Source organism: Martes martes (genome assembly GCF_963455335.1).
Source record: "Martes martes genome assembly, chromosome: 3".
Lineage (NCBI taxonomy): Eukaryota > Metazoa > Chordata > Mammalia > Carnivora > Mustelidae > Martes > Martes martes.
Window position 1 is genome coordinate 126,755,031 of NC_137890.1, and position 12,196 is coordinate 126,767,226.

Consider the following 12,196-nt stretch of genomic DNA (forward strand, 5'->3'; position numbering starts at 1 on the left):
AGAAGCTTGTAGCCTTCACAGTATCTTCCTGGTGAAATCATCATCTTGGCTGTGTCAAGATAAGAGTATGCTGCAGCAAAATCAAACTCCTTTTTACCATCCCACCAACCTTTCCGCTTAGCATAGTTTCTCATGTCTGGATGTTCCCGATCAATCTTGGTTGTTATAGAAAGCTGATTAGAAATATTACGAATGCCCTCTATTTCAAAGAAAAAGAGGAGAAGGGAAAAGAAAAATCACATTATCATGTTGTATTTATCTGTACATTATGATTCTTAATCACTATTTTTTAAAAATATTTTTATTTATTTATTTGACAGAAGAGAGAGATCACAAGTAGGCATAGAGGCAGGCAGAGAGAGGGGGGAAGCAGGCTCCCCGCTGAGTGGAGAGCCTGATGCAGGACTCGATCCCAGGACCCTGAGATCATGACCTGAACCGAAAGCAGAGGCTTAACCCACTGAGCCACCTAGGCGCCCCCTTAATCACTATTTAAATGCGAATATATGCTTCTAAATTTTGTATCATGTGCATCTCATCTATTACATACTCAAAAAGATAAATAGGGGTATTTGGGTGGCTTGTCAGCTAAGTGTCTGATTTTTTACTTCAACTCAGGTCATGATCTCAGAATCATGAGATAGACCTGCATCGGGCTTTGCACTGGGTGTGGAACCTACTTAAAATTCTCTCTCCCCCTCTGTTCCTTCTACCCACCTCTGCCCGACTTGCACTCTTTCTCTCCCCCTCAAAAGATAAATGGATTATTTTTTAATTAAACTTCTTAAACTTTTTATTTTGAGATGATTGTAGATTCACATGCAGTTGTAAGAAGTAATACAGAGCTCCTGTGTACCCATTACACAGTTTCCCCCAATGGTAACATCTTGTATAATGGCACAGCTAACTGGCATCAATACAGTCAAGATATAGAACATTTCCTTCTCCACAAAGATCACTCATGTTGCCCTCCTATGGCCACACCCCCCTTATGTGCCCCCACTAAACCCTCATTAACCCCATGCAACCACTACCCTGCTATCCATTTCTATTACTGTCATTTCAAGAATATTATACAAATGAAATCATATAGCAGGGGCACCTGGGTGGCTCAGTGGGTTAAAGCCTCTGCCTTCGGCTCAGGTCATGATCCCAAGGTCCTGGGATAAGCCCCGCATCAGGCTCTCTGCTCGGCAGGGAGCCGGCTTCCTCCTCTCTCTCTCTGTCTGCCTCTCTGCCTACTTGTGATCTCTGTCTGTCAAATAAATAAATAAAATCTTTAAAAATATATTTTAAAAAATCATATAGCATATAACCTTTTCTCTTTTTTCACTTGATATCATTCTCTAAAGATTCATCCAGGTTATTACATATATTAAGAGTTCATTCCTTTTTATTACTGAGATTATTCCATGGTATGTACCGGTTTGTTTAACCATGCACAAGCTAAAGGACATCTGGGTTGTTTCTAGCTTTTGGATGTCATGGAGAAAGCTGCTATAAATATTTGTGTACAGGTTCTTGTGTGCATGTAAGTTCCTGGGATAAATGCACAAGATTGCAATTGCTGGGGGGCATGGTAGTTGTGTATTTTGTTTTTTTAAAAAGCTGCCAAACTGTTTTCCAGAGTAGATGCACATTCTTACCAGCAATGATTAAATGATCCTTCTCCAACTTCTCACCAGTGTTGAGTAGTGTCATCTAAAAATTTTAACTCTATTGGTACAAGTACAGAGACACCTCATTGTGGCTTTAGTTTGCATTTCCCTAATAGCCAATGATATTGAACATTTCATGTGCTTTTTTGACATCTGTATAACCCTTTAGGTGAAATGTCTCTTCTTGTCTTTTGCCCGTTTTGCTAGTTGGATTGTCTTTTTACCATTGAGGTTTGAGATTTCTTTATATATTTTAGATATTAGTCTTTTGTAGAAATGACTTTTCAAAAATTAGTCATAAATAAGTTTAGAACAGAAATATAAGACTCCCAAAAATATCATGGCAGTAAGTTTATAACAAAATTGCCAACTAAAATACAAAGCAAAAGAAAAAATAAAAACTAGTTCTAAAGAGACCATAATGAATGAAACAGATCATGAAAAATGAAAATTGATAACGTTTTAAAATCAGTTTAGGATAAAGTCTGCTAAGTAGAAATCAATTAAATTACTCTAGCAAAGTCATACTTGGGATATTCTCACTACAAAAACCAGAATAACATCATGAGAGAGTCAGACATGGAAGAAGAGTTTTCCGACTGTAGATAATTTGATAAAATTTAATTATGTAGTTCTTAGGCTCATTTAGTAATAAGAAGAGAAACCAGTTGGCAAAATTAACCTACAACTGGATAATCATACTCAATGCGGGTGTTCATTTTGAATATCTAGGTAGGGCTATCTTTCTCAACAGAATACATTATTCATTTCTCTCTTGCATTTAGCACACTTAATAAAATAAAGAGTGCTAGTGGTACAATCAGGCCAATTAGAAAATAAGAAAATAGTCTAAATTCAATTTTGTGTATTGGGCAAAATAAAAACAGGCAAAATATAAAATAAAACATCATCAAAAGAACTGGCAATGATTGATTTTGAAAAATAACATCCACATCCTCCAAAACTCAAGGATAACTTCATGAAGACTTTCTGAATTTCTCCAGCCCACAGTGACTTTTCCTTTCTCTAAATGTTTACAGCATCTATGCGCCTGAGTCATTCAGGCACCATTTAATATTTTCACATGTGCAAATTATCTCCCCTGCAAAACTAGGAGATCCAGGAGGTAAGTCCATAAAAGTATATGATCATGCTTGAGTATAAGGCTGTACTCTAATGAAAGAATATTGAACTCAGAGTCAGAATGATTTAAATTTAAATTTAAATCATTTAAATTCTTTCAATTGCTGCCTCAAGTAAAGCACTTCACATCTCCGGATTTCCTCACTTGAAAAATAAAAGGAACATATGGTCACTAAGAGACCATAAAAAAATGCAAAGCATCCTAAAACAATCAAATTGTGTTATTTTACTCAATGTTTACACTTTACTATTGTATCAATATATTCTTTCCAGCCACTAGCTGACAGACTCCAGTCCCCAGAAGCACTCCCCTTTCCTCACTTCCATACTCACATGCAATAAAAAGTTTGAGTTCAGGCCAAAGTTAAAAGAAAAAGAAATGGCAAGGGGTTATCAAGAACTGGAAAAGTACTATAACAGTCAAGAAAGGCAGCACAGAAAATATATACAGGTTACATAAAATTAGTATCATAATATGAAAAATAGAGAACACCACCTCTCTCTTTTTCAGAAAAGCTCTTTGTAGCTCTTTCACTATTAACATTCTTTCAAATTTTTTCATTTCCCCTGCAGATCCACCCTTCATTGCACTGGATTATAAATCTTGAGAAACAATTAAATACAATGTCTGTAGTTAAGGGGGTTATTTTATTAATTATAAGATAATTTTATTTTAATCATGAAAAGTTGTCCATACCTTGTACTTTTTCTGCAGCCCAGTACTTTCCTGCAGTCTCCAGAATCCAGGCTTCCTTCCTATCAGCTATCAGGAAACTATTGTGATAGCTAAATACCATCCTACCCTCTGAACAATTTCCACCCTGGCCATATTTTTCTAATAGGTCAACAATGACATTGAGGGCTTTTTCAGCTGTATCAGCTCTTTCAAGGCCAAGTCTAAAATAAAAATATAAAAGTTTTCAGATTAAAAGAAATTTCCATCATTTCCCTTAAATAATTTCATGCACATGAGATTTTTTTTGTCTATATTCAAAGCAAAAGTTCTTTCAAGTTAATGAATAAACTGAAACCCAACTTCTAAGACATTCCTTCTGAAGTCAGTTTGGAATCACGAAAACAGTCTTTGGAATCAGATCAATGTTCAAATTCCAACTTGGTAATTTATTGGCAAGTTGCTTTATCTCAGTATCTCATCTATAAAATGAGGATAATAATATTTAGCCCATGAGGTTACTGTGAGAATTAATTAAGGTCTGATAAAATGTTAGGTACTATTTTACATAATTCACATAAAAGAATCATAATTTTCAAGTCCTTCCCTTCTCCTAATTAATGATCTTTGAGTCTACAAATTACATGCCTATATAAGCATACTTTGGAGATATTGCAGGTTCAGTTTCAGACCACTGGCATAAAATGAGTATTGCAAAAAGTGGGTTGAATGAATTTTTTTATTCTCCAGTGCATATAAAAGTTATGTTTACACTATACTATAGTCTATTAAGTGTGCAACAGCATTATATCCAAAAGGCAATTACATACTTTAATTTAAAAATAGATTGAAAAAGACTTTATTGCTAAAAAATGCCAACCATCATCTGAGCTTTCAACAAGTTATAATCACTAATCGCAGATCACTATAACAAATATAATAATAATAAAAACTTTGAAGTATTGTGAGAATTACCAAAATGTGACAGAGACGCAAAATGAGCAAGTGCTATTGGAAAAATGGTGCCAATAGATTTGCCTAACATAACATTGCCACAAACCTTCAATTGGTAAACACTGCAATATCTGTGAAGTGTAATTAGGCAAAGCATAACAAGATGAGGTAAGTCTGTACTCTGAAGAATTTTAACACAAACTATAAAGTGTCAATGTCCAAAATATGGGAAAAAGAGGAAAATAAAACTTGTAAGAGTTTTAGACAAGTTCCGCATTGGAAAAGTATAATTAAAAAACAACCTGACAAGGTCCATGCCCAGTAGCGCCTCTTCATCACAAACTTCTTCTCTTCCCCATACAGCTTCATTTCCAATGCAAACTCCATGCTCATTGGCTCCCATTTCTGCCCCCCACAACCAAGATGGGCGACTAAGGACAACAGCATATGTTTCAGGAACTTGATCAATTTCTATGTAAGTACACTGTAAAGAAAGTCATAGCAACAACCATAAAACCAAAAAAGAAAAAGTTATCAAGTTGCAGAATCTTAAAAATAAATCATTAGATGGGGCGCCTGGGTGGCTCAGTGGGTTAAGCCTCTGCCTTCGGCTCAGGTCATGATTTCGGGGTCCTGGGATCGAGCCCCGCATCGGGCTCTCTGCTTAGCAGAGAGCCTGCTTCCCCCTCTCTCTCTGCCTGCCTCTCTGCCTACTTGTAATCTCTGTCTGTCAAATAAATAAATAAAATCTTTAATAAATAAATAAATAAATCAGAAGTCATGCCCACTACGAAATAAAGTATAACTAACTTAAAATTTCCAATAATAAAGTTAATACCCTTAAAATACATTCAGAATTGACCCTAAAGCTTTTATTCATTCAAATATTTATTAAGCATCTATTACAAAGTACTCTGCTAAGAGATATATCAGTTATAAAGATGAATCAGGTATAGATCTTGCTTTCAAGAAACTAAGACTTGTACACTAACTAAAATACAACAAAATGTAAAGTATAAAGGCCGTTAAGAAAAGTAAAAATGAGATGTTAATGTAAGCTCATAAAAGAGATGGTTTCTAGGTATGAAATCTTGAAACATTTTGTAGAGGACAATATATTCAGTTGAAGCTTAAAGGGATTGGATCTCAATCTCAATGTCCAGTATTTCTTAATTAGTGCTATAAGTCCCATATGGTAGCCCTTATATACGAAAGAATTCCTATAGAAGCCTATGTAATATGTAGAAATCACCCATCTGGTATGTCCACCATGGTGAAAAGAATAAGAACCACTGGTTTACAGAATATGAGAAATTTAAACATAAAGAGAGAAAGTAAAAATGGATCCAAGATGAATAAATAGTTTCAGCAAAAGAAAAAAAAGGTCTGTATACAGAAAACATCTAATATTTAATATATTTTAGTATTCGAGTATCAATAAAACGAAATCTAAAAAATACATAACTTAGCAATAAAAGCATAATGTGAAACTTTAAGTTCCATGTTGAATGGATTTTTAATAAAAATTTTCAAAGGATCCTTTAATTAATGTGTATACTACCAAATGACTGCATAAAATGCATGTTATAATGTTATTGCAGGGCCCCATAAGACTGGAATGACTTTCCCTATTCTACACCAATCAGAATACTTTCTGTCCATCAAGCTCCAGCTGAAACCCCAGCTCCCGGTTAAGTCTTCCTAGATCTCTAGTCGTCTGAATTAACTGCTCCTTCTCCACTGTTGTCACAACTTGTTGCTCTTACTTACATCAGTATTTAAACCACCCTACCTTTTAAAGGGGTTAGTTATATACACATCCTATTCCTCTACTAGACTCTAAGTTCCTGGAAGACAGAACTAGTTTTGAAAGTAGGCTTTAAATCCCTGCCCTATTTGACAAGCTTGAGTATGATAAACATTCAAATGTTTGATCAAAGAATTAACAACTATTTTTATTGTTATTTCAGCTTCCTCCAAATCACTGAAATAAAAGACCAGAAATCTAATTCTGACTGAAATTATTTTTCAAATTTAAATCCTTGAATTTTTAACTTTCATAGTCCCTGCCAAGTAGCTAGCTAATGATTTTTTTTAAAGCTGGTTATGATATTTTTAAAGAAAACAATTGTCAAAAAAACATGTACTTCACCTACCTGAAGATGTTCTCTCAGGTTATCATGAACTGCAGCAGGAAAATAAACCACCTCCTGTACTTCATCGCACAATCTATCTGAATTTTTTCCAAAAATAATCCTGTTACCAACAGTTGCTGGAGGTAATGCCACAAAAGTATCACAGGAACAAGGTTCCATTTTTTTAAAAAACTAAAAAAACAAAGAGCAAAAACCCATAGAAGATTCAAAATAAAAGGAGAAAAACATTTTTAGTATATAAAAAAGAATTTAACTTGATGACCAAGGGATGTTACTGCCATACCTAATACAGGGTGTTCATTAAAGTTTTAAACTTTATACTGAACTACAAAAATCAGTAAGAAAACGACATGAGAATGAATCTTGTACTACAAGAATCAGTAAGAAAATAGCAATCACCAGTACTTTCTTCTAGTCTCTAGGTCAAATTTATCCTCTAAGATCTTCCTCTCCTGAAGTCTTCCCTGAATCTTTCACTATTTCCATATTTGAGAACCCCTGAACTTAACTCTACTGAAGACCATATCTATGTACACATATGAGTTTCCATATTTGTGCACACATATGTGTCTCCTTTTGAAGAGTAAGATCCTTGAGGGCTAGAAATATGTTTTATTAATCTTTGTATTCTCATCACCTGAACTTATGAAAAGTCCCGGTATTTCCTCAAACAAGAAGAATACACAGATTATAACACTGAGAAGACTAAAATTTTAAGAGTCACTGAAACAGACAAATACAAAAACCTGTCAATAAAATTCCAAATTGTTGATATTTCCAGGAAGAAGTTTGTATACATAACTCTGTAAATCCTGATTGTAGAATTTAGTATCAAGATTGTGTCTTCAGGGGTGCCTGGCTCAGTTGGTTAAAGCCTCTGCCTTCGGCTCAGGTCATGGTCCCAGGGTCCTGGGATCAAGCCCCCCATGGGGCTCTCTGCTCAGTGGGGAGCCTGCTTCCCTCTCTCTCTGCCTGCCTCTCTGCCTACTTGTGATCTCTGTCAAATAAACAAAATCTTAAAAAAAAAAAAAAAAAGATTGTCTTCATTTTTAATTTGGAAAATCTTAAATCCTCAATTTTCGTAGAACGTATTTGTTTCCAGAATGGACAGATTGTTTTAGAGTTTTCTGCTTTCCTTTATTTTATAAAGCCCAAACTTTAAAATGGCTTTACACAAACAGATGCTAGTAATTTAAAAACAAAATGTAAATCTAACAAATGTTTCATTCAAAAACCAAAATGAGTCAAGTAAGAAACACCTTTAGCCTGAAACTCCTAGGATTTTTCTCTTTTCCTCAGTTATAGATGGTTCCTCAGTTATAGGATAGCTGTTGTTTTCTGTGTGAATTTCAACCTTTATGTCCTGGATCGCCTTCTCTTTGTGTTCCAAAGTTATTTCTACCACTGCATAACCTCGGCAGGCTATTTACTCTCTATCTAAGCCCTCTGCTTCACCAGTACGTATCTCAGGAGGCTGTTACTAGAATGTAATAAGACAGTGTGTAAAACTTTTTTTGCGTAGTGCCTGAAACATATCAGACACACAAAAGAAAGCTGTTGGTTATTATTGGACAGAAGAGTAAATTTCTCACAAAAAAAGTTTATTCTTGCTATCACACCCACTGCCTCCCTGAGAGAGGACTGGGTTGGTGGATCCTCTAGAACCGTAGTAGCCACGTCCACTAAAAACCCTGGGGCCTCAAGGGCCGTCAAGCTGCACTAGATGATCGGTGCTAACTGGGGTCAGACGAGAGGCTAAGGAAGCACGCCACCACCTAGCCCATTTAGAAGGGCAAGGTTTGAGAGCCCTTACGAACTCCTAGTACGCGTCCATCATTCAGCAAACGTTCACGAACATCTTTCTGAGCCAGATACCGTACAGCTGGTGACAAAATATAATCCTCGCTCTTGTGGAGTTGGCATTCTATTTTATATGCTTTAGTTCACCAACCGTTTTCCGAAACATCACATCGTTTGATCCCTACGAACATACTACAGTTTGGGCAAGAAATACTGTTTTCACAGTAAATCGGTGCGGAAAACTTAAGGGAACTAGAGTCAGAGACCACAGAATAAAGGGCTCGAACTTCAAACACCCCTTCCCACCCAGCACAGACTCCACACCCCAGCTGCCGGCGCTCGGCCCGCAGCCGGCTCACCTCAGACCCGGGGCCCCTCCCGCAGCCCCGCAGCCCCTCCCAGTCCCGCCCGCGCAGCCCCTCGCGGCTTCCCACTTCCCACCTCCGCTACGCAAGCGCCTCCCCACTCACGCCCCTCCCCCGGCCTAGGACCTACCCTCCACGAAAGGGGGAAGGGCGTGCTGCGAGAGGCGGAGGCGCTAGTCGCCGGAAGCTGTCACCTTTGACCGCGGAAGTTCCCGCTGCCCCTGGCGGCGCAGTTCCGGTTAGGCGGCAGTGTTTGTTTACGTTGGTCACGGATCCCGTAGCTACGTTTTCCCACGTTAGGCTTTAAGATGGGAAAATCTTTCGCCAATTTCATGTGCAAGAAGGACTTTCATCCCGCCTCCAAGTCCAATATCAAAAAAGTAAGTAAGGGAAGCCGGGGAGGGTTCTGGCCTTTGGCGTTTGGGTTCCCAAGGGCTTCTGGAGTTGAAAGTGGTGGCGTCTCTGGGGTTCCTAGGATAGTCGCCTTCCCGAGGCCTAAAGCCCAGCTCTTCTCGCACCTTCTTCTCCGCTGAGAAACTCGGTGACAAAGCTGTCCCTCGACGCCTGTGTTACATCAGCCGGGAGACGGGCAGCCTTCGTCTGTCGGCTTGTCAGCTATAATGTAGATCTGTAAGATACGAAGAAGTCTGATCATATGATTCCTCGTTACTTTCTCAGCTGATTCTGGTTTTGTCTTTTCGGATCCCAGGGATCGTGGCTTCTGAGCTCTGCCATCCTGTCTAAAGGTGATTCCCTGTTTAAGATAAATCTTTTTTAAAAGATTTTATTTATTTGAGAGAGCGCGAGAGAGAAGGAGCAGAGGGGGAGAGGCTGAAGGAGAGGGAGAAGCAGACTCCCCGCTGAGCAGGGAGCCCGATGGGGGACTCGATCTCAGGACTCCGGGATCAGGACCCCAGGGCAGACGCCTAACGATTGAGCTACCCTGGCGCCCCATATTTAAGATAAATCTTAAAAGGGAAATAAAGTCACTTCTTGCTTCCACTTTTTATCCCACCCGATAATGTAGCCTCTGTCAGATGACCTCTTTGAAGATTGGCTCTTTATTTAACTTAATATTTTTTAATTGAAGTATACACAATGTTACATTGGGTTCAGATGCACAACGACGTTTGACTTTATATATGTATTTGCTTATACTTTTTTTAAAGTAATCTCTACACCCAAGGTGGGGCTTGAACTCACAACCCCCGAGATCAGGAGTCACACGCTCTGCGATTGAGCTAGCTAGGCACCCCCGTTTTGGCGTTTTAAATAATCAGTTACAGGTCACCTGGGTGCAGTACAGAAAAACCCTGCTGAATAGCATGGCAGTGGAAAGCAAAAGTGGTGGAGTAGGAAAAGTCTGACCTTGGAATCAGACCTGGATTCTAGTTATTTCGGCACACTTTAGTCCTGAGACCTTACACAGATATTTAATATCCCTTATCCTCAGTCTCCCAACCTGTGAATTTAAAGTGACCAGTATCGGGGAGCCTAGGTGGCTCAGTATTTAAGCGTCTGCCTTCCTTTTGGGTCATGATCCCAGGGTGGTGGAATCGAGCCCTGCCTCCGGCTTTCTGCTCAGGGCGGGTAAGCCTCCTTCTCCTTCTCCTGCTTCCCCTGCTTTCGTTTACTCTCTTGCTTTCTCTCTCCCACTGTCAAATAAATAAAATAAAATCTTAAAATAAATAAATAAAATGACCAGTATCAGTTACCTTGACTTGAGAAATTGTTTTGAGGACTAAAGATGTATGTAAAGATTTTGAAACAAAGTACCTAGCACTGGGCCCACCACATTAGAGCGGTTGCTCAATAAAATGTTAATTGCCCCTACACACAAACTTATCTGTAACCTGCTTGTAAAATACATGTGTTACCCAGAGCTTCATCGTTGGCCTATGCCGTACTTAATATGCTTTCCCAGACAATCACATCCAATTTCATGGTTATAACTACTCTCTCTTTACTCCAGACTCAAATCTACATTCTAAATCCCAAGCTCAAGGTACCTCAAGACAACTATATACTAGACAATGTCATCTTGGTATATTACAGGCATCTCAAACTCAATATACCTGAAATGGATATATCTTTTATCCTAAATCTGCTCCTCTTTTTATACTTCCTATTTCATATTAGTAAGAAATAGAGGTAGGAACACAATCCTTCATCCTGACACCAAAGCCAGAAATTCAAGATTCCATATCTAGGTAGCTAATAAATTGTTTGTCCTACCTTCCAAATATCTGTTGAATTCATCTCTCCTCATTGTCACTACTGCCTGTTTCGTAGCTTAGACCCTCATCATCTTCTGCCTAAACTGTTAAATTTCCTAACGGATTTTTGTTGTTGTTGTTCCAGTCTTGACCCCATTCTCTACATAGCCATCAGAATAATATTTTTTTAATTTGACAGTTTTATTGAGATATAATTCACATACCTTATAATCATTCACTTAAAGTGTACTATTCAGTGGTTTTCAGTATATTCTCAGACTTGTGCAGTCACCACCACAATTTTAGAACATTTTCATCACCTCCCCAAAAAACCTGTTATCTGTTAGTAGTCTCTCTCAATTTATCCTTAACCTCCCGTGCTCCCCCTCCGTAGGTAACCATAAACTTGCTTTCTGTTTCTGTAGGCTTGCCTATTCTAGACGTTTCCTATAAATGGAATCGTGCAATATGTGGCCTTTTATGAATCATTTCTTTTTCTTAGTATAATGTTTTAAAAGCTCATCCATGTTGTAGAATGTATTGGTGTTGTGTTCCTTTTTATTGCTGGATAATTCCATTGTATGGATATATAGCACATTTTATTTATCCATTCATCAGTTGATGAATATTTGGGTTGTTTCCATAGAGTGGTCTTTTTCATTTTTTAAGATTTTATTTATTTATTAATTTGACAAGCAGGGGGAGTGGGAGAGGGAGAAGCAGGTTTCCTGTTGAGCAGGGAGCGTGATGTGGGGCTCAGTCCCAGGACCCCGGGATCATGACTTGAACTGCAGGTAGACACTTAACGACTGAGCCACCCAGGCACCCCTGAGTGGTCTTTTTATTTTTTATTTTTTATTTTTTTTAAAGATTTTATTTATTTATTTGACAGACAGAGATCATAAGTAGGCAGAGAGGCAGGCAGAGGGAGAGGGAGGGAAGCAGGCTCCCTGCTGAGCAGAAAGCCCGATGTGGGGCTTGATCCCAGGACCCTGGGATCATGACCTGAGCCGAAGGCAGAGGCTTTAACCCACTGAGCCACCCAGGCACCCCCTGAGTGGTCTTTTTAAAGCACAAATCTTATCTCTTTTGGCTCCTTGTTAAAATACTGCAGGATTAAGACTTAGTTATCTGACTTGAGTTTATTTTCCCTTCTTCATTCCCTGTTGCTATTCTTCCTCAGATTTTATACTCCAGCAATACCAAACTACTTAATTCCCATCTTACATAT

At 38.3% G+C, this 12,196-nt stretch overlaps 2 protein-coding genes across 3 annotated transcripts in view; one reads left to right on the forward strand and one right to left on the reverse strand.

Annotated features, from left to right (window-relative positions):
- The window catches only part of SCRN3 (secernin 3), a 24,495-nt gene extending 17,746 nt beyond the window's left edge, over positions 1-6,749 (reverse strand). The window contains exons 1-4 of the mRNA XM_080798175.1: positions 6,585-6,749; positions 4,731-4,912; positions 3,499-3,698; positions 1-199 (exon numbers count right to left, since the gene is read on the reverse strand). The exon at positions 1-199 is cut by the window's left edge and continues 14 nt beyond it. Coding sequence (XP_080654301.1) covers positions 1-199; positions 3,499-3,698; positions 4,731-4,912; positions 6,585-6,743 — 740 coding nt within the window. The 5' untranslated portion in view covers positions 6,744-6,749. The remainder of the gene's footprint in view (positions 200-3,498; positions 3,699-4,730; positions 4,913-6,584) is intronic.
- A 2,217-nt stretch (positions 6,750-8,966) lies between these two features.
- Positions 8,967-12,196, forward strand: part of CIRSR (corepressor of RBPJ and splicing regulator) — a 42,149-nt gene continuing 38,919 nt past the window's right edge. For both annotated transcript variants that reach the window (XM_080799323.1, XM_080799322.1), the window contains exon 1: positions 8,967-9,129. In XM_080799323.1, the coding sequence (XP_080655449.1) occupies positions 9,058-9,129 (72 nt within the window). In that variant the 5' untranslated portion in view covers positions 8,967-9,057. The remainder of the gene's footprint in view (positions 9,130-12,196) is intronic.